Below are 27,921 nucleotides of genomic sequence, written 5' to 3'. Positions count from 1 at the left end.
ATGGAACCGAGCGGTGCGAGCGCAGAGACCGGCGTGGAGGGCGCGGGAGACCCGTACCGGCGCCCTGCGAGGCGCACGCAGTGGCTGCTGAGCGCCCTGGCGCACCACTACGGGCTGGACCGCGGCGTGGAGAACGAGATCGTGGTGCTGGCCACCGGCCTGGACCAGTACCTGCAGGAGGTCTTCCACCACCTGGACTGCCGCGGCGCCGGCCGCCTGCCCCGCGCGGACTTCCGAGCGCTCTGCGCGGTGCTGGGGCTGCGGGGCGAGGGCGCTGCCCCCGCCGGGGACGCGGCCGGCAGAGACGCGAGCTCCGCGGATGGGGGCGCCGGGGACGGGGGCGCCGACCCGGACGCTGATGCGGAGGAGGCGCGCCTGGCGCTGTGCGCGGAGCCGCCGGAGCTCACGTTCCGCCAGTTCCACGCGCGCCTCTGCGGCTATTTCGGCACCCGCGCCGGGCCGCGCCTGCCCCGGGGCGCTCTGAGCGAACACATCGAAACGCAGATCCGCTTGCGCCGCCCGCGCCGGCGCCGCCGCACTCCCCGCACGCCGGGGCCGGACGGCGGACGCGAAGGCGAGCGCCTGGCGCGGCTGGAGGAGGAGAACAGCAGCCTGCGCGAGCTGGTGGAGGACCTGCGCGCCGCGCTGCAGAGCAGTGACGCGCGCTGCCTGGCGCTCCAGGTGCGCGCTGCGCAGGGTGCGGGTGCGGGCAGGGCTGGCGTGGGGAAGGGGTCCTCCGAGCAACCGCAGGGCTGCAAACTGGGCAGAGGAAAAGGAAGAGCGGAGAGAGCGGCCCCACCCTCCTTCTGCCGACTTGGATGCGGTTCTTTCTCACCCCACCCCTCTCTCACCCACTCCAGCCCCCACTGTTTTTCTCAGCAACCATTCCACCAGCTTCCCCCTCCCCTAAGCGCCCCCCAACCCAGCCCCACCCAGATCACCATCCCACACTACCCCTGCCCCATGTCCTCTTGCTCCTAACTGAGAGTTGAACCTTCCAGGAGACCTGGGAGGTCTCTCATACTCAGTCATCCAAAGGGCACCAGCTCTCCGTGGTGCAGGCTTCTGGCAGGTTTAGGTGATGAGGGGTAAAGAGCCTGTCCCTACCTTTAAGGGGCTCCCTGCCTAAGGGGGTAGTTGGGCAATTCATTCAGACAGACAACATTACTGATGGGCCTCCCTGAGGGCCAGACCTGATACCCTGGTGCTAACAGAAGTGCCACTGTGCATCAGGTTGTCGCTGGCCGCCCACCACCTGCAGAGGGAGGGCCACTCTGGAATACTGAAAAGGAGGCACCGAGTGAGCTATGGACCCAGCCTCAGTATCTGGAAGGCAAGCAACTAACAATTCTCCACTGTGCCCAGCCATGTGCCAAGGGCCTGACATGCCCTTGTGAGGTGCTTAGATGTTCCCTGAGTCTGGAGGATGGAGGAGCCAAGAAGGGTGAAGTGCTAGGAATGGAGGCAGGCAGAGCAGAGGGGTGACATCTGGAAATCACTGGTAATGAGCAAAAGACACAATATGGGCTTTGTGCCCTACTCCCTCATCCCTTAATAAAAGCAGGATCATTAGAGTCCCTGCCTCATCAGTGACTGTGAGGATTAAGCGTTCAGACACACCTGGCACCCGCCAGCAGTGTGAGAAAAAACGTGCACCCTCGATTTGCTTACCTGGGAGGGCGCCAAAATGGTGGCCCGACAGGTGCCTGGCGCTCACCGCCTTCTCCCTGCTGTCCTGTATCCGCAGGTCGGCCTCTGGAAGAGCCAGGCAGGCGCCCTGGAGGCGGTGCGCGATGGGCCCGAGGCAGCCGGGGGCAATGAGCCCGAAGCAGCCGCGCGGGAGCTGCGACAAGCCCGGGATGCGCTGGCGGCAGCTGAGGCCCGTGCCGGGAGGCTGCGCCAGGGCCAGGCTGAGGTCCGGCGCCGCGCCGAGGAGGCCCGGCAGGCGGTACTGCGCAGTCTGAGCCGGGTGCGGGAGCTCGAGGTGCTGGCACGCCAGGTGCCAGGTCTGCAACACTGGGTGCAGCGGCTGGAGGGCGAGCTGCAGCGCTACAGGTGAGTGGGCATGCGTGGAGTGTTGGGCCAGGGAGCAAATCCGGGTGCCCCCAAAACAACTCTTGTTCTCCCAAGCCTCACATATGCATTCCCTCCTTGTTTCTATGCACCTTCATGGGTTCCTCCATGCGGAAGTCCATTCTTCTATTTCTTCAGTCACTCATGGCTCTCTACCCATCCATACACCTGTTGAAAGTAGTTCCAGTTACTTATTCACAGTTGCACAGGGTATGTTATTCTTTGACAATAATAATGGCACTAGCTAATGGTTACTGGGCACTTCACGTGCCCGGCTCTGAGCTAAGCACTTTATGTGACCAACTGAATCCCTGCAACAGCCCTGGGAGGTAGGTGCCCCATTCTAAAGATTAAGAAAGACAGAAAGGATACACCAAGCCCTTGTGCCAGCTCCCCAGGGGCAGGAAGCTGGACTTGGGACCAAGGTTCCAATCCTGGCAGGGCTTCCGACAGACCCACGACATGGGCCAGGCACTGGCCCTCTCAGAGCCTGCTTCCTCTTTGTTGGCCATTGACGGCTGTCCACGCCTGCCAGACTGGCTGTGAAGCAGTGAGGGCCTGCCTGGCACACACTAGGTGGTCAGGAAACAGCCCCACCGCCCTCTGAGCCATAAGGCACACCCACCTGCCTTTCACACTTACTGAGCACACCAGCACCAGGATGTGACTGTGAACAGGACAGCCGGAAATCCTGCTCTGAGCAGCCACGGGAGAGCATGTGAGAGCACAGCATGAGAGGCTGTGTCGGCAGGCTGTGGGGGGGGGGGGTACGGTCAGACTTGCTGCAGCTCAGCCAGCACCTGAAGAAATGACATTAGAGTGAAGAGTTAAGGATGGGGGTATTACCTGGCAAGATGGACCAAGATGGGGTGTGGGGAGATCATTCTAAAAAATAAGAACAATATGAACAAAGCCCTGAGGCACGAGGGAGTTTGGTATGTTCCAGAAACTAAAAGGAGGCCAAGCGGCTGGAGGGGATAAGCTGGAGAGGCAGGCAGAGGCCCAGCCATCTAGGGCCTGGAAGGACTTCAGTTTTTCCCTCAAGAGAGCACGAAGCCTTGGAAAAGTTTTAAAGGAGGTGACGGGAGCAGATGCACATTTCAAAAAAATATATGTTACTCCAGCGTTGTGACAGTTGTGACAAAGAGATGGGAGTAGTGGGGAGGTCAGGGGGGAGTAGGCAGCCAGGCGAGGGTTTGTCACCCTCTGGCCTCACAGGCAGGTGGGCTGGCCAGGCTGGTGGGAGGGACGGCTACAAGGGTGGCTTTGAACCCAGCTGCTCAGAGGAGGGAGTTGGCCTGGACTTTTGAGGTACTCATGGCTGGGCTGGGGGGTGAGAAGGCACAATAGTGGAGGGATGCTGCTGAGGAGGCCCACTCTGGGCCAGTCTCCCGCAGTTCCAAATGTTTGGATAGCCACTTCCTGTTTGCATAGTTGATTGGCTAAAGAGCAGAGCTGGTTGGCCTGAGGCCCATGTCCAGCCTTGGAACTATCTCCAAGAGGAGAAATAATAGGTCTTATCATTGTTTTGCCCTAAACTAACTGTCCTTTAGGGCATAATTGTAAGAACAACTACAAACATGGAGACAGCCATTTACTGGAGAAAAGGTGGATTTGTAGCCATGACACCATTTAGCCCTCCCCAAAACTGCACAGTAGGGGTTTTATTCTCCTTTTATAGAATGTAGGAAGTGAGGCGCTCAGAATTTACTGGGCCAAGCCACATGGCCAGAAGGTGGATGGAAGGTCCACCTACCCCCATACTTGTGTTCTTTCTCTTTCCACTTTACCTTACCTAGGTTGACTCATGGTTACAATATGGCTGCTGCACCCCCAGGTCAGGCCTAGTGCCTGCTATTTAGGTCCAGGAAAGATGGGCAACATTGGTAGCGGGAAGGGTTTTCTTCAAGAGAGCTTTGCCTTTATATTCAGGAAAAGAAATCCCTCTGCACCCCCCCCCCCCACTCCCCTTCCAGGCCAAACTTGTATCTTCCTTGCCCAGAACTCTACCAGGCAGCTGCTCCTGCAGCCTGGTCATGGTGACACGACAAGTAGCATCAGGTCGCTCCTAGTGAGGAAACTGGGAAGCAGATATTATGGCGGCTCTAAAGGAGACAGTGAGTGACACCGCGGGAAGATCGTGGTGACTGCATGGTGCTGTCCCTTGTTTCCATGCTCCACACCACAGGGAATCAGAAGGCAGGCCTCCTCTGCCCCTTCTCTGTGGTCAGTGTGCGGCTTTCTAGACTGACTTGCCCCAAAGCTCTCCCTCTTGTAAGAGGGTCGGACAAACAGCAAAAGACATGAACATCAGCTGCGCAACAGGCATGGCTGTGTTAGTGCAGGAGACCCCCAGCAGCTGGCAAAGAAGGTATTAGTCTCTGCAGTTTGCAGTGCAGAAAACCAAGGCCAGCGAGGAAGCACATTGTCAGTGGCACAGAGTGACAAGGCAGGAGTCACAGCGCAGCCAGGACAGCCCAGAGCTGCACACCAGGCTACTGAGGTAAAGGCACAAATCCTCCTGGACTCTGCTGCCCCATTTACAGGTCGGGAGCCAGGGGCGACCAGGGGCTGTTGCATGACAAATGCCAGGATTCAGATGTCCCTCTTGTGGGCTGAACCACCTCCTGCAGCAAGGCCCTATTGGGCCTATAGTATGGAGGAACTGGGGGTGGGGAGAAGAGGCCCCACACCCCAAAGACTGGAGCCCCATCACTACTTCAGTGACATCACTCTGTAATGCCTCCAGGTGCTCTGCAGATGTATGGGGAGAGGAGCAATGGCTGAATCCCTCACCCCAGAATGACAGCTTGAAGCCATTAGGTTAGAACACACAACCCTGATCACACATTTCCAGCACTTTCCCAGAAACCAACTCACTCTGGCCTTCTGACGGTGCTCTGGGGTTCAGCATTCCTCTGGTGAGGAACCAGCCTCAGGAGGGGATGCTACTCATGTCACAAGGCCAACACTTCACTGTTCAAGGGCTCACCTGAGTTTCCCGATTCCTGATCAATGTCCTTTCAACCTCACTGGACCAACCTGAAAACATGTTCAGCCCTGAACCTGTTCTGGGGTGGGGCAGGGGAGATGGGACAGGATAGTTGAGTGATCTGATTGGCCAAACCCTAGTCACTACCCAGAGATGGAGGTAGGTCCTCCCGGGAGAACCAAGGGGCGTAAATCCCAGGTGCTTAACAACACACCCCCTGCCTGCAGCAACTGGAAAGTCCTGGACAGCGGGCCGCTGGGGAGGGAGCCTGTTAGTGTGGGACATGCTTGTCACAGTCAGCTTCTCCAGGAGGCTGAATGTTTTGAGGTGTGGTTTGGGGGCACTCTGTGCCCTTGCCAACCTGTGCCTGTTCTGGTGCTTCAGAAATTGCTGTGGAACAGGGGGAGCGGGTCACTGCAGGTGGTCTCCTGCCCTACCCGCTAGCCCCCCTGGAAGCACCAGGTCTTGGCATTTCTTTGGCCCAGAACCCAGTCCGAGGCTTGCATTAAGGCATGGCTGCCGACTTTCAAACTGTCTTGGCGAAAGGGGCATGGGCAAGCACAGGCATGCCCAGAGCTGGCCAATGGCCTGATCCGGCTTTGGGGGAGTGGTGCTGGGGTGGGGGTGGGGGGCGGCTGGAAATCCCTAACTCAGTGGAAGGCCCCTGGTGGTTGTGGTATCTCTGGTCTTCTCTTGCAGCCCCCACATCCGAGCCATTCCCTGCCCTCCCTCCCTCCCTCTCCCCACCACCCCACCTCCCAGGAGCAGCTGGACCTTTAAGGAGACCTGGGCAGGCAGTCAGGGGCTAGCACCGCTGGGCTGGGCGGGCCTAGGCTCAAACTCAGAGAAGACAGAAACCCGCTCAGCTGGAGCTGGAGGAGGGGCCACCAGTCTGTCCCCACTGGCTTTGTTGCTGGGGAGGATGAAAAGGCCAGGAAGGAGGAGGGGAGGACCCAAGGGCAGCGGCCACCATGGAGGGAACATAAAGCTGAGGCCATCGGAGGGCCACCTCCTTTCTTCTGCCCATGGCAGCAGCCCGCCTGACCTGGGGGGCCCAAATCATTGGCAGGGAGGGAAGGAAGCTGAGTGGGGGCGGGGCGGTGGGGTCCATGGCACCATCTGGAGCCGGAGGCGGCAGGTCTGGTCTCAGCATCCATTATCCTTGGGAGCCGGTGTGTGGGTGGGCGCTGGTGGGAACTCTTTCTCCCGGGACAATACCCAGGGCTCACAATGGGACAGTGCCGTTGGGGCACCTGCCGCCTCCCCACCTGGGCCCTGGAGATGCAGACAGGCCTGCGGGGTGGGAGCCCAGGTCCAGCAGTACAATTTTTCACTCGCGCCACTGCCCACAGGTCACGCACCATGGCTAGGCAGGGCAGGGAGTGTCAAGCCACTTTAGTCTAAAAACAGTCTGGTGAACCCCTGGGAAAATGTCCGTAGTAGAGGATTTATCACTTAGGACTGTTTTCAGTGGCAAGTTCGAATGGTGGCTTAACTACATCGGGGTTCACTGTCCACTCCTAACCAGAAGGCTGGGAGTCAGCTCTTTTCAACGTTCATCTGGCCGCGTGGCCGCCACAGCTACTACAGGCAGAAGGAAAGGGGCCGGCAGTTCTTTTCTGTGTAGGAAAGCACAGCCTGCCCAGAAGCCACGTGAGTGCAATGCCAAAGCAGGGTCACACAGGGTGGGGAGCAGGGGGGCGGGGGGGGGGGGAAGAAGGGAGGCCTGGGGGTGGGGGGGTGGGGAGAGGAGGGATTAGGGTCAAAATAAGGGGGGGTGCAATTGTATGGGGAATATAACCAAGATGAAAAGGCATAAATTGTGCAAAATTGAAAAATGATGTAAGAAATATATTTAAAAAAAGGAAAAAAAAAAAAGAAGAGAGGCTTTTTCAGGCCCCGGGAGTAGAGGCACCGTGGAGTGTGGCTCAGTGGTTGAACTGTTCCATCACTAATCACTTCTCCCAGAGAGATCTATCCTGGTTCCATGGCCCTGGGCAGTTTCTCTGAGGGCAGATCCTGAGCCCAGGCATTTGGTGCTAGCCCAGGGCCTAGGGCTTCCTGCCCTTGCAGAGAGCAGGATCTTGAGCTCCAGAGAGGAAGTTGGAGCCCAGAATGGGACAGCAATCTACCCAAGGCCACCCTGCAAGTCGGGGCACAGCCTGAGAGGGACTCAGTCCTCAGGAGCCCAAGAGTCTCAGGCTCTGCCACTGCCCTCGCGTGGGCTGGGAGTAACCTCTGGCTCCTGCACCTTCCTGGTTAGGTAAGGGGGTGCACTGAGACCCCTGCTTTCAAGTCCCAGCTCCTCCAGTCCCAAGCTGGGCAGGGGCCCTTAGGCATATGCAGATGGTTACAAGAACTGAGGCACCAGCTCCCCGGGTAGGGCAGCCACAGGACTCAGGGTGGCCTGAGGTGCCAGGCCAGTCACCACTGGCCATGCCCCACCTTGTCCACTTACCTCTAAATGCTGTACATTATCTTCGGTGCCTTGACACTTCTTGGGAAGCTGCATGCCTCTGTTTCTTCACCTGGAAAACACGGTTAATTTTAATGCCTATATCACAGGGTAAGCACTAAGGAAACAATAACAGTCAAATTGGCTTGGGCACATAAGCACCCAGTGAATGTCCCTGCCGCCAGTTGGCCCTCACCTGTGGGGAGCCTCCTCACCTGTGCAGTGTTTATGTGTCTGCGCCACAGACTTTAAACCCCTGTGCCCCCAGCATGCTCCCTCCCTCCCCATCTCTGCTCAATTGCACTCACCTGGCTGCACACTGCAAGGAGTGGCTACAATGACCCCACATTTAGAACTTTTCAAATTTGGTGAGCCAACACACTTTCCTGGAGAAAAAGGCCCAGGGAAGAATGCTGCCCAACCCAGCCAGGTGACGGGGCCACATCTGGGATCCCCGTGTGTATGGGGTGGGGCAGGGGGAGGGGAGTACTCCAGCTGGCCAGGACTAGAGCACACCCCACACCCAACACCAGTGTGGGCTGGGAGGGTGGCTGTAGGGTGGGGGTGGGGGCTGCTACAAGATAGAAGGACGCAGGTCAGACAGAAACAACAAACATCCACCTCATGCGCTTCCCCTGGGGAGTGAAGACCAAGAAAGATTAAGACTGCACAAGGCACTGTGCAGAGGGAAAATGAAAGAGCGGATGTTTGGGCGTTGGAGCCAGATGCTGGAGCTTTCGTGTGCAGCACTGTGCTTTTCCAGAAAGTTAGAGGGCCTGCCACATGTTGTTGTTGCCCCTTGTCCAGGGAGGTCCCATCCACACAAGGACGTGCTGCTTACCCACGAGACATTGTAGCAGCAGGTGGAGGCCGGGCATGCTTGTAGCTCCAAGGTGCTAAGCTAGGACCCTGACGTGTGCCCGCAGTGTGGGAGGTGCTGACACTTCTGCAGACCCTGGCCAGTGCCACTGTGGAGGGCATGAGGGAGCAGGTACCATGGTCCCCAGGGTGTTCTGATGGGCCAAACTGCTGCACAGGCTCTCCAGGTGGTGCTGTGCAGAGAGAAATGGAAAGAAACAAATACCCTTCTTCCAGTGGAGGAAGTTCACACTATATTCAGTATTTTAGTTCTTAATGACTGAAGCCAAACTGGAACCACTTTGTTTGTTTTTAAAAGATTTATTTATTTATGCATCTAAGAACTGGTGTACAGGCCAGAGGTGTGGGGGGTGGGAGGATTCACCAGAGACTGAGTGGGGAGCAGAACAAGCGGATCTACCGAAATACACTGCTGAGGGGAGCAGCAGGCGAGTCAGGAGAGGTCTGCTGCGCCATGTGGGTTGCTCCCTGGCTGGGGATTGAACTCGTGCTGCAGTGGGTGCAGACAGCTTCACAGTGCTGTGCTTAACCCCTTGTGCCACCAGGGAGGCCTGGTGGAACCACTTTAAAAAAAAAAAGTTACTTATTTGTCAACTAAAAATTCTAAGAGCATTTGGTTTAAGGCATTGTTGAATCCAGAGCTCAGGTGGTGGCCCCTGGGCAGCTCCCTCTCTGCCTTCCTCTGACTGGCTCTGCTTTCCTTCTTCCCTCATGTTGGCAAGAGCTGCGACACCACAGGACTGACTCCTGTTCTCCTGGTCACTCCCAACAGAAAGAGCTTTTCTTTCATCGTAGTCACAGCAGAACCTCAGATCAGCTCTGCTGACCTAACATGGCCCTGTCCATCCTCGAGCCAGTCATGGCGCCAGTGACAGAGCAGGCTGATGGGGTGACTGCTATGGAGCAATCACTGCCAGTCTGACTGACCAGATCTGGGTCACATGGACAGTCCCCTGGGCTGGGAGTGCCACTGCCCCTAGTCTATGCTCCTGCTGCCACCAAGTCCACAGAGTGCCTGCCCCAGGAGAGCCAGTGCCTTCCTCCTGCAAGGCAGTGCCTGGACTGCCAGAAACATGAGACTTTCTGTCACCTGATCTGAATAGGGGACGGAGAGGGACACGTCTGAGAGGACTGAGGTGACGTGGGGATGCGTAGGGCCACCCTAAGTCAGAGCCCGGTAAGGGGGTACAGAGATTCTTCATGTTGTCTCTTCGTGATTTACTGTCAGAAATAACCAGACTTTTCTTTATTCAACCAAATTTTTGTCATGTGTCCCAAAAGTGCCTGTGCTGTCCTGGGTACGAGGGGAACAGCATGGGCAGGACAAGGTCCCTGACCTCACAGAGCTGATGTCTGGGGTGGGGGTGGGGGTGTCCACCAATGGGCGACACCAACAGGATGAATAGGGGGAGGTGAGGTGGAGGTGCCAGCTTCACTCCAGCACTTGGGGCGGAGTCTTGCTGGCCTGGGCTGTGCAACAGGTGCCGCGGGCTGGGGCTTCAACAGCACCTGCCACCTCACAGTTCTGGGCCCGGCAGCGCAGGAGCCAGGAGTGAGCAGGGCTGGTTCTCTGAGGGCGCAGTCTCTCTCTTCAGCTGTGGGTGGCGGGCGGTGGTCCTCTCCCTGCGTCATCCTCCATGTGTGTATGTATCCTCGCCTCCTCTTCCTATAAGGACACACCAGATTGGAGGGGCCCCTCAGTGGCCTCACGTTAACTTGAGCACCTCTCCCCAGCCACAGCCTCCAAACACAGCCACGTTCTGAGGGACCAAAGGTTAGAGCTTCCATGTGTACGTTTGGGGAGAGAATTCACACCATGACAGGAGGCTTCTGCAGTTGACACCTGAGTGGCCAGAGGGAAGGAGCAATCTGTGAGACGTGCGGTGGGGGCGAAGTCGGCAGCAGATGGGAATGAACTTGGCTCATCTGTGCTGGTCTGGAGGGGCCAAGCAAGTTGGAAAGTGACCGATGAGGATGGACCAAACAAAGGGCAGGAAAAGAGCCCAGAGGCCCCCTCCCTATGCACCCCACCCTTGATCCTGCCCCCTCCATGTGTGCCCACCACCCTGCCCTGCCCCACCCCTGGACGGGACTCCTAACTCCTCTCTGGCCCACTGACCATGCAGAGGCCAAGGTGGTCCTTTCTACACTCACCTAACCTTGTAGCTTCCTGGTGCCCTCAGGACAAACACCAGCCAGGGCTCTGCCCCGACTCCCATTCCCCCCCCCCTGCCCCCCACCCCCAGCTTCCTCCACTCTGCCCCGCACGCACACACCTCCAGGCACCATGATCCTTCCATTCCTGGAGCCCACCAGATTGGGCATTCTGGGCGAGCAGGCCCCCCTCAGTTTTCCCACAGCCTGCTCCTGACTAATGCTCATCCACGCTGCCAGCTCATCTACACCCCAGTCCATCTGGTCTACTCCTATTGCCTCTCACAGCCCCTGGCCTTTCCCTCAAGGCCCTTTTGTGATTTGTGATGGAGGCCCACCTCCCGGGGGACCGCGAGCTCCATGAGGTCAGGGTCATTCTTCTGCCCAGTATAGTGCCCCCAGCAGCCGCACATGGCTGGTCAACAATGCGTCTGCTGGGCAAATTACAGAACAAAATGAGCAGCTCAGGCCAAAGAGGCCTCAGAGATCCTTGGGCACCGCGAGTCACCCTGCACCGACCCCAAGAGGGGCGCAGGGCACACCTGACTCCACACCAGCCAGTAAAGGTGGCAGCCAGTGCTGGGGGGGGGGTGACACGCGATATGAGTGCTTCCCAGGCTGAGAGGACCCCTGGACTGTCCCACACGGACCTCTTTGTGGTTTATTTTCACCTCTCCCTCCGATGCCCCCCTCTTGTGCTCTTCTTCCTACTGTTGTTCTCTTGTTTTTACACACGAGTCTCTGCTTCCTGAGAGGCTTTGCTCAGGAAACACCACGCAGCAGAGGAAGCATGTGTGTGTGCCCCAGGACCTCCGGGGCAGGCTCAGTGATGTGGCTGGTCTGCTGACACCCCCCTTGAGGGCCCTGGCCTGGCTGGGTCCTGTCAGTCCTGCAGCTTCCCAAAGCTTGCTGAGTGTCTCAGAGGGTTGAAAGCAGAGAGTGAAGCAAATGCCAGTGACATTTTCCATCCATTGCAGAAAATGCTGAGCCCTGGGTAGTACAGGGGGGATCTTTTGATGTGTCATCTTGATGTGCCGCTTGGTCACTGTCCCTGGTGGCTCAGACGCTAATCTACAGTTGCTGTGAAGGCCCCTGCTGACATAACTGAAGTCCACAGCAGCTGACTTTAAGTAAAGATTATCCTGGAAAATCTGGGTGAGCTCAATTTAATCACCTGAAAGGCCTTACAGTGAGGCTGAGGCCTCCCTGAAAAAGAGGAGGCTTCATCTGTAGACAGGGCCTGGATCCAGGCCCCTTGTCTCCCCCTGAGGTGGGTTTTAGACTTGCAGAGCCAGCCCTCAATCACAGTAGCCACCCCCATGGAATAAAGTAGCCACAGACACAGCTGGCTGTCCCCCGCTGACCCAGCTTCTCTGGCTGAACCTGACTCACCCGGGAGCAGAGGCAGGAGGGGAGCAGACACAGGATGAAGCCTGATCCAACGTTTCTGAGAGCTTGCCAGTCACGAAGCACTATGCCAAGGACGCCAAGGCACAATCCCGTGAACCCCTAAGCGGTGCTAGGATAAAGCTTTAGGCTTCAGTGACAGAAACCCCGGCTGAGGATGGCCACCACAAGCAATGATGACCCCAAGTCCAGAAGAGAGCAGTTCCTTCACAGCTCAGTGACATCTGCAAGGACCTCATGCTCCACCTTTCCACTGTCTTCCGCTTGTCATCTTGGCCTGTTAGCATGGGTCCTCACGGCCCCAAGACAGCTGCCAGGGCCTCAGGCATCACCACCACATCCAGTGACAGAAAAGTAACTTCCTCCTTCAACTTCCCTTTCCCCAGAGACCCTTCTGGCAGACTCTCCCTCACCTCTCACTGGTTAGAAGTACACCACATGCCTGTTCCTAAGCCAATCCTTGGTAAAAGGAAGGAAACATCACAATCAGCTTAGACCACTCTAATTTCTCCAGAAGCACAGTCCTCTGTGCCTGAAAGCATGATGGCGGTTGTGTCAACACAGGGCAAGGTAGGGTGAGAATGCTTGGGCAGCTGGGTTTGGTTTCCATGCAACCACAACAAATTATCACAAACTTAGTGGCTTAAAACAACACCCACTTATGATCTCACAACTCTGGAGGCCAGAGCCCTGGGTTCTCATGAGGTTCTCAGAAGGCTGAAATCAGGGTTTCCTTGGCGGACTCAGTAAGAATCTTGTTTCCAAGCTCATCCAGGTGTCAGCAGAACTGGGTTTCTTGTGACTGCAGGACTGAGTTCCCCTCTCCCCTGATGGCCATGGGCCAAGCGTTGCTCCTGGCATTCCACTTCATCTTCCACTTCAGGCCTCCCTGACTTCCTCTTCTGTGCCAACAGAGAAGGGACTCTGCTCTTCAGGGAACCCCTGTGACTATACTGGGACATGATGCCAGTACGGTCAGCTGTTGCAGGTGACACAAACACCATCCCAGGTGACACCTCTTCACATTAACAGGTTGCAGGAATTAGGATGTGGAATCTTGAGGGTCACTGCTGGAAACTCTGCCCACCCCAGCAGGAACCATGGCACCCGCCACGGTGAGACAGACATTTCACTGGAAAGATCAAGTTCAGATAAGTGAAATCAGTTGCTGAAGCTGGCACCAGCAAGGAGTTTGTGGTTGCAAACAACAAAAGCCAGCACTGGCTCATTGCAATTGGAAAGGAACTGCTCAGAGGGGCGCCCCAGAAGTAACAGAATCAGTGGGTGGGTTGCAAGGCCAGACTCAGGCAGAAAGCAAGGGGTGGGGCAGATGCAGCTGGTATAGCAGTTTGCTGGGGTACCTCCCCCATTCTTGCTGCTGTCTCATGCCCTATGCCTCCAGACTCGCACGAACCTCCCCTGGTGTGTGTCCTGGAGATTGTCAGCCCTCTACCCGCTTCACACATCAGCGACAAACAAAAGCCCTCCCTCTGCTTACCCAGATGGTCACACTGTCCTGGCCGGTCACGAGAGTCCCTGCTGCCTTCAAGGTGGTCCTTTCACCCCAGATGGCGGCTTTATTCCATAACCTCACTCAGAATTCTCGGCAAATCCAGAAGGTGCTGGCTGGCTCTGGGGATAAAGGTGATACCTCAGTTCACCACAGTGATTGAACATGTTTCCCCTGGAATGAACTCAGGAATAAAAGCTATCAGTTTATCAGTTCAGCTGGGGGGGTGTGTGTGTGGCGGGGGCAGCAAGCTAACACCCAGAGGCCAAATCAAGCCCCATGCCTATTTTTGTATAATATGTGAGCTACGATTTTTATATTTTTGAAATGGTTGAGGAAACTCAAAAAGGAGTATTTCCTGACACACAAACATTTCTTGAAATTCAAATTATGTCCACTAAGTTTTCTCGGAACACAGCCAAATTCATTTGTTTATATATTATCTGTAGCTGCTTCCACAGATAAATGCAGCATTAAATGGCTGTAGCAGCGACCGTGTGGGCTGCAAAGCCTGAAATATTTACTCTATTCCTATGAAAAGGTTTGCCAACCCCCGACTTAAACAGTAATGTCCTGAGATTGTTATGCTGCACACTCTGGGCCACTGACCCACCACTCATGCAGGAGACCTGGACTGGAGTGAAGGAAGCAAAGGATCTTCTCACTTTTTATTCCCATGCCCCTTCCTGCCCGTAGGCAACCAATCTCATCTGATTTCTGTGTATCTTCTTGTTGGTCTGTGTTCTTGCAAAGTGTGCATTTTTGGGTTTACCTTCTCTTTGAGTCTTCTGTCTCACTCTGCTGCTTGCGTGTTGTGCTCAGTGTTGGGTGTTTTCGGTGCATGTGTTGTGTGCACATCTGCCCACCGCCTCCCCCTCCTGAGAGTGCCCACCCACTCCTATATCCCTCTCCCCAGATGACACTGGCGAGCATCCTCTTCCAGGCATACTAGTGTGCTAGTCCTCAGAATATATATCTGGTGAAGGAACTGCTGGGTCCTGGGAGGCTAATGCGTAATTTGGCCACGGGACATCCACCAGCCTGTGTGTTCTTTGATGTCATTAGGTCACAAAGCTATCCCATTATATATTCTCTGATTATAACTCTACCCTTCACATTTAGGGCTTTAATACACCCAGACTATACACCCTTTCAGGCCATGGAGACAGCTGCACTTTCCCCACGCAGTACAGGGCCAACTATCTTTATTCCCATGGGATGAAGAAGCCCAAGCAGACCCCTGATCAGTGTTCATCCTAGTGCTTTGATCACCATCAAATGGTTCTGATGAGGAGGTGTGGAACCTCATTTGTGATACATTTTTTGTTTATACACCAACAGATTCAAGTTCTAGGTTCAAATAACTGTAGTGTGAGCAAACTTGGCACCGCAGGGCTGTATTAGTGAATTGTAACATTGAACTGAATAGAAAACAGTGGCTTTCAAATGAGAATTCAGGCAAAACGACTGTGAACTACTACATTAACTTTTAATAAGCCTTTAGTTCAGCACTGTCCAGCAGTACTTTCTGATGCTGGAAATGGTCTGTATAAGCACTGTCCAGCCTGGTAGCCACAGCCACATATGGCGACTGCACACTTGAAATGTGGCTCATACATTTTTGGCCTTTTTTCATTTTCATTAATTTAAGTAGCTGCAAGTGACTAGTGGCTGCCATACTAGACAGCACAGGTTAGAAGAAATGAAGAGACCGGCCAGTGGGATAGACACCAGACCTGCCAGCTCCTCACCCCCCTCTGCATTACAGAACTGATGGAGGGGTCTGGCTACTGAAGGCCTTAAGCCAGGAGCCAGGAGCTGCCAGGCCTGGAGGAGAGGGGAAGAAAAACATCTGGCCCTTGATGATTATGTAAGCCGCCGGGCTGGTGGCCAGATGTGGCCATTGGCCTCCGGCAGGAGGAAGACATCAGAGGCTCACTTGGGGCTCTGGGCAGTGTACAGATGTGGCCAGCTGGGGGGACACCCGACCGCACACAAGGACTCAATCTGTCCGGAAGTGAGGGCATGAGGTGGGTCCTGAAAAGCAAAGAATGACAGACAGCTCTGCAGGTCTCAGAAGCACCCCGCAGCCCCTCCATGGCTCCCCAGTGAGGTGCAGCAGCGGAGAAGTATGGGATCATAAGCCAGGCATGGAGCCAGGAGGCAGGCCCTTCACTGTGCCTTTCCAGCCCTGATTTACTCAAGTCCTGGTCTGGAACTGATCAATCTCTAGCTCATCCTAACACTGCTAAGCTCTTTCCCTAGCACAAACAGCTCTGTGGTCAGCAGAGGCAGAGAGAAAATAAGATGTAGCTATATCACTGACTAATTTTTTTTGTGGTCATCACTTTATATATTTTTATGGTTTCTATTTATTGCAAGAGATACTGGCTTTTCGTTATTGGTGACTATCTTTTCCTTTAGAAAATCTGTGTTAGTAAACAACAGGACCAGTGACCCAAAATGCCTGCAGTTTGGGAAGGACCCCATCATCCTCTCACTTTAAGGGTCCACCCCTCTGGGAGGTGGGCAGATGGCTTAGCCCTGACCCACAGGAAGCAGCTGCTTGGAACTGGAAAGTGATGGAGCTGGGACTCAACCTGGGTATTGTGGCTCCAAAGCTAATGCTTCCTGGAACAATCCAAGAACAGAAGGTGATGGGAGGGGGCTGGGGAGCCCCTGGACTCTGGCCTTGTCCCAACCTGACCAAGCTTTCTTCCTCACCTGAATTACTGCTAATTGTATCATTCATTCATTTATTCCCATAAGTTTTGGGCCCCAGAAAATCCTAAGAAAACCTTTCACAAACCAGGGTATATGGTGGGTTTGCAGCCAGTTAATATTTTATGGGCACCTCCTATTAGCCTGAACCATTTTAAATTGCCCTTTTATAGGCCAAAAACAGTCAAAATCTGCAGTTGCACTTGATGCAACCTAATACATGCAAACCTAACCCGGCACCCACCATCAGTAAGACAAACGAGAGCGGGACTGTGCAAGGCTGGGTGAAACTGGGGGTGGGACAATGGAATATGGCCCAGCTTTGGAGGTGGTGGCCCCCCTACCATGCCTGTGACTTAATCTTTACCTCCTCTGAGAGAGACCAGACTCCAAGATCCAGGGAATGAGTGTTACCCAAAATAGAACACATAACCCCAGCCCAGAGGAAGGGTACCCAGCCAGGGTCTTCCTCAGCCCCTCCCAGTCTGCTCTGGGAGTCCTCTGCTCTGTCCCTGCTGCCCGCTCCTGTCCCCAGACACATCTGTTCACATCTCTCCCATTCTACTCAGCACCAAGTCCTGTCCCCTCCAGGACACTGTCCCTGCTCTTCTGACCCAGCACGCTCATCTGTGTGAAAGTCAGGCCCTGAGTCCAGGGAGTATGGCCCTGAAAAGCAAGGATGCTCTCTGTGCTCCCTGCTTCTGGTCCTGTTTCCACCAGAGGTCTGCGGAGGGCAGGGGCCACACTCCTGTCCCCTCTTCCTCCTCTCACATCCTCTCCTGACCTGCACAGACCCAGGCATGGGAGATGCCACAAGATGACAGGCACACAACAGCCCTCTGCTATGCCACTGGGCTGGGCCCTGACCCTCACGCATGAGCTCCAGTGGCCCAGCCCAATGACCACTCTTGGGTGGCCAAGTGAGTGATGGCACTTTCCACGAAAGGAAGGAGGAGCAGGGGGAGGAAGTCGAGGGTGACAGGCAGCTTCTGAGATGCCAGTGGGGATGCCCACGTGGAGGTGCCAACGCAGCAGTTTAGCTGGGGAACTGGTTAGGAAACTGCACCGGGGGCAGGGTGGACGCCAACTGGAAATCATGGGGCCAAAAGCCACAGCACAGCACAGACCACAGCACAGAGATGGGGTGGAGACGGAGAAATCACTAGGGCTCAGGATGAAGACAAACAGCAAAGTAGACGAGGCGCGCTGGGGGTGAGGGGTGGTGAGCATTCTCCCGGAAGCCACGGAAGAACGTGCTCTAGTGAGAGAGGAATGGACCTTCGATCCTTTCTGTAGGCCACATGCGACAAACAGCCATTAATCTAGCAAAGGGCAGTGCTGGGTGACAAGGCAGGACTGAATGGCATGTGGAGCAGAGGCAGCGCTTTCAAGGAGTTTTGCTGTAAACAGACGGGGTGGTAGCTAAGGGAAGCCATCTGGCGGGGAAGCTTGTTTCTTTGTTTTAAGGTTGAGATATTACAGCAAGCTTGTGTGATAACGGGGACGGGACGAAGCTGCAGATGGAGCCAGCTGACAGAAGCAGTTAGATGCTAATTACAAGTCAGGAGTGGCACACCCCGGCCTCCCTGGGGAACTGCTGTTTCTCTGAAGCCACACTTTATTTCTTGGAAAATTCCAAAGTGTGTCCTCATCTGTCCTGCTCTCCAAACTGCTCTTGGTGGCTTCCTCTTCCCCACTTCACTGCATGTGACCTGGAGTCGCCTAATGAACACAGCAGCTGGGCGGGGTCACCCCAGTTTGCCTTCCAAGCTCCCCTTCCGCCACCGGCCAAGTGTAAATCCCAGCTCCTCCACATTCGAGTTGTGCAGCCCCGGCAGGTTACTCTAGCTTGCTGGGCTTCCGTTTCCTCATCTGCAAAATCATCCAGGACTGTGGTCAGGAAAACATTTCAAGTCCTAAGAAGAGCACCCGACATCCAGTCAGCATCTAAAAGACCCGGTATTATTACTGCTATTGATGCGGGAAGCTGCCCTTAGAGCAGGGCCGGGGTCCAGTAGCTGCAGGGAGTGGAGACCCAGTATACTGGGGCCAGCCTGTGCCAGGCTAAGAATTTTCCATCTCGTTTTGCTTGTTGAAACCCTTAAATAATTTGGGGGGATGGAGTGGGGAAAAGTTTCACATATTGGGAAGATTTAGATATTGTCTTGTTCAACTCTTCAAAATTCCACCACTGAAGCCCCTTACCTGCTTGCATACCTCCTCTGCCAGGAAGCTCACTATCTAGCTAGGGACCCCATTCCATTCTTAGTCAGAAAGCCCTGCAAGAAAGTTTTCTTGTAGTGAGGTCTGTGCAGAGGCCCAAGGACTGACCAGTGACTCCAAATAGGGTCTCCTGAAATAAGGACAAGGGTCCTTGTTTTCCACTAATATTTAAATGCATTAAAATGAATCCACATAAAATGGGACCAAAGTGAAAAGTAGTGTGTGTTTGTGACATGAGACTAACTTGAAAAATAAAAACAAAATTATTAAAACGAGTTTACTATTTAATAAAATCAAGTGATCTTTTCAACCATTCATTTTTTCCAATGTAAATCTATACATAACATAAAATGTAACCACCTTTAAGTGTACAATTCAGCAGCATTAAGTACGTTCACAAAGTTGTGCAACCATCACCACATCTATCTCCAGAATCCTTTTCTTCTTCCCAAACCGAAACTCTATCCCCAATAAACACTAAATCCTCACTCCCAGGCCCCTCAGCCCCTGGCAACCGCATGCCACTTCCTCTCTGTGAACTTGACTCCTCCAGGTACCTCATATAGCAGACCTTCACAGTGCCCGGACTTCTGGGTTTGCCTTATTTCCCTTAGTGTAATGTCTCTGAGCTCCACCATGTCGTAGCAGATTCTGAGCTCCTTCCTTGGTAAGACTGAATAGGATTCTACCATAGAAACCACATTTTGTTTATCCATTATTGATGGACACTTGGGTCACTTCTACGTTACTATGAATAATGCTGCTATGAACACAGCTGTACAAATATCTGCTTGAGTTCCTGCTTTCATTTTTTTTTAAATGTATATCCAGAAATAAGATTGCTGGCTCACGTCATAATTTTGTTTTTAGTTTTTTATTCATTTAAAAAAGTGCTTTAAAAGCTCAATGCACTAATGCTGAGACACAGAAGGGTTCAGGGTTGCTTATTCCTTTGGAATAATTTTTCCAACAAAGCTGTGAGAACCCAGTGGTGTACCCTTGTCCCTTTGGCAACATTATGAGAAGTGTCCATTTTACTAGGATTCCCCAATTCTGGAGTCTCTTCTGGCACTCCTGGCGCTTCCTAATCATGTTGATTTCCTCTTCCTTGGCCACAAACACCCAACCCTGCCACATTCCCGCCACCAGGGGTTCTGCCTGCGCTTCAAGCAGCCCTTGTTTTCCACTAATATTTGATCCTAGTAAATGCATTGTCCCCTTTTTCAAGCTTTGCAGTTTCACCGAGCAGACCATTCATAGTGAACTGTTACATCTGCCTTCAGGGAGAGGCTGAGATGCTGAAAAGATGGGTAAGAGTCATGTTGTAAAACAAAGGGGTGAAAACTCAGTAAGTGGCCAGTTCATTAATGAACATTTTCATGTTTATGACAAATTTCTTTTTCTTTTTCCCCTGACCTTGTGACTTCAGGAATATGAAAAATGATTATTTAAAACGTGAGAACCCTGGAATATCAAGAAGAGCGATTCACGGTGGTACAGCAGGTTCTTCAAAGCCCGAAAAGAGATGCTTCAGTTAACAGCTTTTAAGGGCAAGAACAGAAGCTTTTAAGGGCTTTTAGGGTCAGTCACAGACAATCCAGGGCCTTCTTCAGGCACATCAGAGGCAGCTTATCTGCACAGAGTAAAGTGGGACAGGGGGAGGGCGCACACAATCCCACTGCAGAAAGTTGGCGGAGCCTTCGCCTTTCTCTCAATGCCCGTGTCTTTCTCCCTGCCCACAGGTCAGAGGGCACCCAGCTCCCAACCTTACCACGAGCCAGCTCAGGGCCAGATGCCAAGAGTGATGAACCTGAGGACAGTGGGACTAGAGGCCCAGAGACCCCTCCAGACAGTAACTCCGAGAGCAGACCCTTTGACGAAGGTTTGTTCCCCGCACACTCAAACTTACTGCCAGGCTGACAATGGATCTGAATGTGACCCAGTCTGACCATTCAGCTTCCAAGCAGAACCCCCACTTGCTGGGACTGGGTATCCCAAGTTTTAATTTTTTCAAACTTAAAAACACAGCAGTGAGGGAAGGTGGCTTCCAGAGAAGCAGGTTCCAGCTTGAGGGACTCTCAGTCCCACAAAGGGATGGGTTGGATGCCCAAGAAGCCAGGGTGGAGTAAGCACCCCAACATCAGAGGTATATAAGCAGGGGCTGGCAGTGTCACCCCTCAAGAAGACCATAAAAAGGTTCAGTGTCTTAAGAAGTTGGGCCTGGTGAATGTGGAGTCATCAGGGGGAAAGGAGAGAAAAGCTGACTGAGGTGTGCCGCTGTGCTGTCCTGGCCTGGGTGTGGGCAGGAGCTAGCGGGCGCTGGGCGCCATGGCTCCCACCCATCTTCGCACCTCCTCCCCTGTCTCCAGCACCAGACTGTGACTGTGATGATAACCACACACAAAAGCACATACATGCACATGTACACAGACAACACACACACCCAGGAGGACAAAACATGCATGCACAGATGTGTGCACACATACCCAGAGAGGCAAAACATACAAACATGCACACCTGCACACACATACATACGCATACGTGGAGACACATGCTCGTGTGCACGTGTGTGTCCATGCATGAGCGCGCACACATACACACTTAACATCAGAAATTCTCAGAACGAAAACCAAAATGTCCATGTCAGAAATACACTCACATACTTACCTGGCAAGGGAGACACCACGATGATGAAGGTGGTTTCCTGGAGCGAGGCTCTCCTCCATCACAGTCCAGGTGTGTCACCCTTGCAGTTTTCCCAAATGTGGAAAACTGACTGCATAATCTGTGGCAATGGGAGACCACATTCACACTCTCCCCTGGGGAAAAAAAAAATACACTCACACTCCAAAAGTCATGGAACGGCCACTCAGCCCTGGTACTGCTGCACCGGGGACACATTTTAACTAACACAAAACAGAAGGGCGCTGAGCCCACCCAGCTGGGAGTGTCAGGCTAAGGGGAGGGCATCCAGGTCAGGACATCTGAGGGTTCTCAGACCTTTCACGTGCCAGCATCACCAGAGCCTTTTAAAAATACCGCTGCCCGGGCCACCCCAGATCTTCTGCAAGTGATTGGGGGTGCACAGCTGTGTCGGTTAGGATGGTATCTGTCTGTGAGTGTCAGCCATTCAGTCCAAAGTGACTCAAAGAAAACCATTAACAATACAATCCAACCAGTCTTCAGCTAAGAGGCGGCAGAACCATCCCTGTGGTTTTGCAGCTTTGCTCTGCATGGACTTGCTTTGCAGAGGGCGCCCCCCTCAGACTGACAGGCTGGCCACTGATACCTCCAGACCCACGCCCTCAACTCCAGGGATGGAGGCATGATGGCATCTCTCTTCCCCAGAAGTTTGACTCAAAGTTTGGCCTCAGTCTCCTTGGCTCAGACTGGTCCCTGCCCGGCCTGAACCAAAGCCAGGTGGGACTCACATGTCTCCCGAGAGAGGGAGGCGGGGAGGGGTGGGGAGTGGAGGGCTCCCCCAAGAGAGTGGGAGCTGCCTGAGAGGTATGCCAGGCACCAGGCAGCCACAGCAGGCCCTGGGACTTGTAGTGCACCCACCAGGCCCAGCCATGCTGGGGGCCACAGCAGTTACATGCATGACACACACACCCCCCCCTTTTTCCCCCCCAGGGGTCAGAGGCATGCCCCCTGAGAGCTGAAAACCCACTCACCCTGGTGTGTGTTCTGTAGAGCCCGCCCCCAGCCTGATCCCCTGGCTGGGACTGCAGGGCCCTAAAATGGAAATTACACGCACCTCTCCGGGCGCAAGCAGGCCCTGGCTTTTTGTGTCATCTTAGAGAGTAAAGAAGAAAAGGAGGCTTCTCCCTCCCAGTGTCCCGGTGTAAAATCCCGGGAAGGGGGGCTCCACTGGGGGCAGGAAGGGGCCTCAGCAGTCTTCATGGCTGTACCTTATGGAGCATGGGGGTGGGGGAGCAGCTGTGGGGAGCAGGGGGAGTCCCACCCTCTGCCCTCCTGGGGACAGCTGCCCCAGCTCCCCTTTTGTCCCATGCCCCCACCCCTCGCTTCTCCAGCAGGGGGCGAGCAGCTGTTCCGCTCGGTGGAGGGCCAGGCGGCCTCTGATGAGGAAGAGGAGGAGGAGTGGCGCGAGGGGCAGGGGCCGCCCGCGGTCGAGGTCGGGTCGCTGCTGGCTCGCCTGTCCAGCTTCGGCAGCGGGTAAGTGAGCCGGGACGCAGCCCCGGGACCTGTCCTCGCTGGGGCCCAAAAACCTAGAGCCCAAAGCCGGCAAGGCCCAGAGCCTAGAGGCCCTCACACGGGGGCAGAGCTGACCTTGGGAGGAAAGCGGGTGACTCACATCTGGGAACCCCTGCCCTTCATCCATGGGGGGAGGTGGGCGCGGCCCCAGCTCTGAGGGAGGAAAGCGCAGCAGAAAGGCATGTGGCTTCAGCCCACTGCCTCGCGCATCCCTTGGTCACTGTCCCCAGGCAGGCCCCACTGCTCAGTGTGGCCTGCAGGCCTGTCAGGTGCCTTCCAAACCCCCATTCCGTGTGACAAACACTGTCCGCAGTGCCCCGTCCCACCTGGCCCCGGGGCTGGCGCTTTCTGACCTCTGAGCTCGGGTCATCCTCACAACCACCAGGAGGGGGAGGGGGGCAAGGCCGGGCCAGGGACACCCGGGGCACCTGAGGCAAGTCGCTGGCTTCTGGGGCCTCAGTCTTCTCGCCTCTAAACGAAGACACCCAACTGGCAGAGCTCTCAGCTCTCGTGAGGGTTTGTGATAAAAGACCCCCATGAGGCCACCCCCTGGGGGCCGCAGTGACGTCCCCATGAGACTGCACAGTGCTGCCGCTCTTCCAGGGTTAGCGTCATCCCTGGCTCTCCAAGTCCACGTGTCAGTTAGCGAGCACCTGGTGCGGCTGGGTGCCCTGTCCCGCCGGCGTAGGGGCACTGGGCCAACAGAATAAACGGGGGCCCCCACCCTCGAGAGCAGGCACAGATGTGAGTGAGAGGATGAAGCAGGGTGGGGGCAGATGGAGCCATGCAGGGAGATGCCGGAAGGCCTCTCTGAGAGCGTGCCACCTGGGCAGAGACATGAAGGAAATGAGGGAAAGCATTCTGGAAAGCTGGAGTAGCAAGGACAAAGGCCCCAGGCAAGTGGGAGGGGCAGCAGGGAGGCCTCGGAGGCTGGAGCAGAGTGAGTGAAGGTGGGTGGGGCGTAGATCAGGTGAGGCCTTTGGCTTTTCCTCTGTGAAAGATGTGGAGCCCAGGGAGAGGGCTGAGCACAGGGGCGCAGGCCCCCACTCCCTGAGGCTGGGGCAGCCTCGGGAAGCAGTGCCGCCACTCTCCTTTTGTTGCAGGTGTGATGACCAGACAGCCAAGAAGCTCCTGACTTACTTTGGCCACTTTGGCAGTGCTGGCCATGCACGGGCGCTGGGGGAGCTGGAGGCCCGCATCGCCACACTGGTGGAGCACCTGGAGACCCAGGGCTGCAGAGGGAAGACTGTGGGGCCGCCTGAGGAGGAGGTCAGCTGAGCCCCAGAGGTTGAGGACTGGATCAAGCCTAGGGTCTCTGAGAGCTAGGAGAACAGTGAGGCATCTCAGTCAAGTCCTATGCCCCATTCAGAAAGGAGTAAACCAAGACTCAGCAATGTGATTTCCTTTGATGAAGAATATTTTGGCTGCAAGTTAAAAGGATCCATCTCAGATCAGCCTGAGTGCAAAACAGGAATTTATTAGAACACGGAGCTGGGAAGAACAGCCTCAGAAGAACAGTTGAGATGAGCTTCAGGCACGGCTGGCTCCAGGGACCTGGCTAGATTGTCTCCCCTTGTCTACTCTGTGGTTCTCTGGGTACTGGCCTCACTCTCCCCAACTTCAGAGGGGCTTACTCTGCATGGTGGGAAGAGGGATGGCAAGACCACAGACAGCTCCAGGCTCCTATCAAGCCACCTAAGAAACCCCAAGGGGACAATAAGAGCCTCATTCCCATTAAATCTCAGGGAGGAACTCTGCTGGCCCAGCCTCAGCCAAGTGCTCTTCCCGGGACCATCCTTGTGGTAGGGGGCAGGGTTCGGGATTGGGAGCTCTAGCAAAGTCAGATGAGGGGCAGTCCCCCCCACCAAGAAAACCTAGTGAGTGCTGTCATCAAGAACACTGGGGAGCGGGGAGCTGGGACCGCAACACCAGCGGCCAGATGTCTCTACAGCAACTGGCCGCTTAGTTTGTTCTCCTCATGTCTCTGCTCCAAGTAATTAACCGCAGGATGCTACCAAGAATTAGCATTTACTAAGCCCTAGCACTGCACTTTCACAAACCGTGGTTTTAACATAAGAGAGTTTTGTATTTCCATGCCTGAAGTTCTAAGCCTGCGCTTCTTTTTACATATCCGGGGAGGTGGAGGAAACAGCTGGAGAGTGTTCTCTGCTTTGCTGCCAGACACGAGCCTTGAGCGGCTCCTGCTCTCGGCTCCCCCCCCCCCCCCCCCCCCGTGGGTTCCTGAGGCTCTCCAGCCATCAGTCCACTCTGGACCACCCCACCAGTCAGTCCACCACCAGCAAATTCCCTTTCTGTTAAACCAGCCAGGTCAGTTTCTGTTGCTTGCAACCAAGAAAAGCAATTATTAAAAAGAAAAAGAATCAGAAAGGTGGAGAGAAGAGTCTCCTTCTCTTTTCTCCACCTAGAGTCCCTTGACTGTAAAATAAAACATTTTCCTCCTATTCTTCCATCAGCCCGGCTCTCTGTGTGCCTCAGGCCAGCCATTCAGCTCCTCTGGGCCTCAGTGCCACAGCGGAGATACAGGTGATTTTACCTGCCTAACCACCTGGCAGGCGAGGGGCCAGGTGAGATGATCTCTGTGATGGTGTCAAGGCCAGCAAAGGGGTCCTGCCTGGGAGTGAGCCATGAGCAGGGGCAGAGGGCAGCAGGGCGGGCACTGAGCCCCACTGGTCCCACAGGCCGAGCTACCACGGAAGGCGGAGGAGAATGAGCACCTGCGGCTGGAGCTGCAGATGGTGGAGACGGAGCGGGTGCGGTTGTCCCTGCTGGAAGAGAAGCTGGTGGACGTGCTGCAGCTCCTGCAGAGGCTGCGGGACCGGGTAGGCTGGGGGCAGGCTGCCCAGGGGAGGGGAGGGGCTCTTGGGAGGGAGCCCCCACTGGTGCCAGGCCCTGGCCCTGGGCTTTCCTCACCGTAGGAGGTGTTATGTCCACACCCAGATCAGACACAGAGGCTCAGAGAAGCTAATCAAGAAGGAGGATGCTCTGGTGCAGGGTCTGAAGGGACATGTCCTTAAGCGACACGTGACTGTGTAAGAAGGGAAGACTGTAAGCTAATGGCACATTTAAATAAGGATGGAAAATTTTTAAATTAGATATTAGCAAACCCAATCCAACAATGTAACGAAATGCAACATAATCAAATTGCACTTATCCCAGGAAAGCAAAGATGTTTCCATATCAGAACAAGAAACCTACCAACACAACCTACCGCATTGTAGATTAAAAGTGAAAAAGCATTTGTTTGTCTCAGTAGATGCAGAGAAGTCAGGAACAGTCTGGTTTCATTATAAAACCACTCAGCAAGTTAAGAACAACCTTCCTAGCCAAGAAGAGTCTCTGCTAAACCCCAGCAGACTTCACACGTGCTGAGGAAGCGCTAGGATGAATCCTTCTAACCACATGCCTGTCGCCACTGCCTGCCGCCAAGACCTTCTGGCCAGGGCAGCACGACAGGAGAGAGGGCGTAAGAACTGGGAAGGGGACACAGAGCGACCGGTCGCTGTAGAGCAGAGTCACCCTCATGGGACACCCAGGGAAACCAGAGGCCAAAGGCTGGGATTCCCCGGCAAGGCGGCCGACAGGAAAAAATGACAACATAGTACACAGTAGCCAGTTATGTTCCCAAATAGCATCAGCAAAAATAATTTTTTTTAAGAGATACTTGATTTAGCCAGGTCTGCTTGGCCACCATGAGGTGGGCGGGGACCTGAAGCCAGGTCTGAAGGAGGCGCCGCCGGCAGCAGGGTGGCCTGGCACACAGGGCATGAGGCCGGGAGAGCGGCCGCCAACACCCGCAGCAAAGACGCTGGTTCCCACACGGGCTCCAGACAAACAGCCCGGGGTAAATGCCGGCCCTGCTACCTCCTGGCTGTGGGCAAATTCCTCATTCTTTCTCTGCAGAGCCTTTTCCACTGGTGAAAATGGGCATTTAAACAAGCTGCTGCAAGGAGTAAAGTGCTAATACATAAAAATGCTCTTATTCAGGGTTATTTCGCAAGTGCCTACTTGGGCATAGGTGACAGGCAGTAAATACCTGCCCTCTGGTTGATGGGATGGGTGCTGCAGGCTATTCCATCCACCCATCAAGCAGTGCAGTCACCGGCAGGGTTGGGGGTGCAGGAAGGGATTTGGGGTTTGCCATAAGCCCCCAGGGAGCCAGAGCCCACAGTGGCCACCAAGCCCCACCTGCTGAATGAGGCCATGCGGGCACCGTCTCAGCCCCGTCTCCATTTCTCTTTCAGAACATATCGAAAAGAGCCCTGGGGAAGATTCTGCTGAGCACGCTGGATGCTTGCGGGGACCCTGCACACGGTAGGACAGCGCCCCGACCTTAGGAGCCTGGACGGTGGCTGGAGGGTGTCCTGACCAGGAAACCCCAGCCTTGGCCCAAGATTGATGTCTTGCCTACAAATGCCACCGTCATTCCCGCCCTGACCAGCTGTAAAGGGGACAGGCAGAACCAGTTCTGAGGAAAGTAAAAGTGCTATCTGAAAAGGGCAGAGAACAGAAGTCCCAGGAAGAAGAGCTAAAGAAACCAGTGTGGCCAAGTCTCCCAGGGAGTTGGGTAGGCTCCCTGCTGGCGATTCAGACTTGTCCACAGTCACTGGGCTCAGTGGGCTGGGCTGAGGTGGCACCTGTGTTGTTAGGCCCCTGTGTCCCATCGATGAGGAGACTGAGGTGCAGAAGAAAAGCCACATGCTGGCTGCCCCCAAGGCTCTGGGTATCTCCCTTTAAGTGCCAAGCTAAGCACCTTCCCCCACATGTTTAAACAAAGCTCAGGGCAGCAGAAATTCCTCGGTGCCAACTTGTGCCAACCAGTGACATCAAAATGACAGGCCGAGCTCCTGCTGCAAAGGGCCTGGGGTGACTGACTGGTGATGAGCCTGACCTCACTGGCCCCGTCGGGCCTGGATTTAGGATATGTGCCCTGAACAGGCCCTGACATCAGGGAGAAGGCCAGAAATTGTGCCCTAGGAGCCCCTTCCCCAGGACCTCCGTGGTAGAGAGATAAGAGGAGGTAGCTGGACGGGATGGAGGAGGGTGCAAGGAAGGGGGCAAGTGACCCAGCCCTCCCTCCCCACTCTCTCCTTCCAGCAGAGACAGCTAGCCCTTTGGCCATTCTGGATGCCCTGCACCAAGCCTTAGCTGGCTGTGAGCTCTTGCAGAAAGAGCCACTGGCACCAGCCTCTGCAGCTCCTGCACTCACCAGTCCCTGCCTCATCTCCTGCTGAGATCACTGATCAGTCTGTGGGCATCCTGGTGAGCCGGACC

At 55.0% G+C, this 27,921-nt stretch overlaps 1 protein-coding gene across 1 annotated transcript; it reads left to right on the top strand.

The window, feature by feature from the left end:
• Window positions 1-27,881, top strand: EFCC1 (EF-hand and coiled-coil domain containing 1; the record flags this gene model as incomplete). Its single annotated transcript, XM_084247428.1, has 8 exons — window positions 1-681; window positions 1,748-2,055; window positions 20,157-20,296; window positions 22,449-22,590; window positions 23,733-23,898; window positions 25,329-25,469; window positions 26,892-26,961; window positions 27,745-27,881. 8 exons carry the CDS (start codon window positions 1-3, stop codon window positions 27,879-27,881), a joined length of 1,785 nt encoding a protein of 594 aa, XP_084103554.1.
• Between the last annotated feature and the right edge of the window lie 40 nt (window positions 27,882-27,921).

The sequence above is a fragment of the Talpa europaea genome, assembly GCF_964194135.1.
Source record: "Talpa europaea genome assembly, chromosome: 11".
NCBI lineage: Eukaryota > Metazoa > Chordata > Mammalia > Eulipotyphla > Talpidae > Talpa > Talpa europaea.
This window is presented reverse-complemented; position numbering and strand designations above follow the sequence as displayed.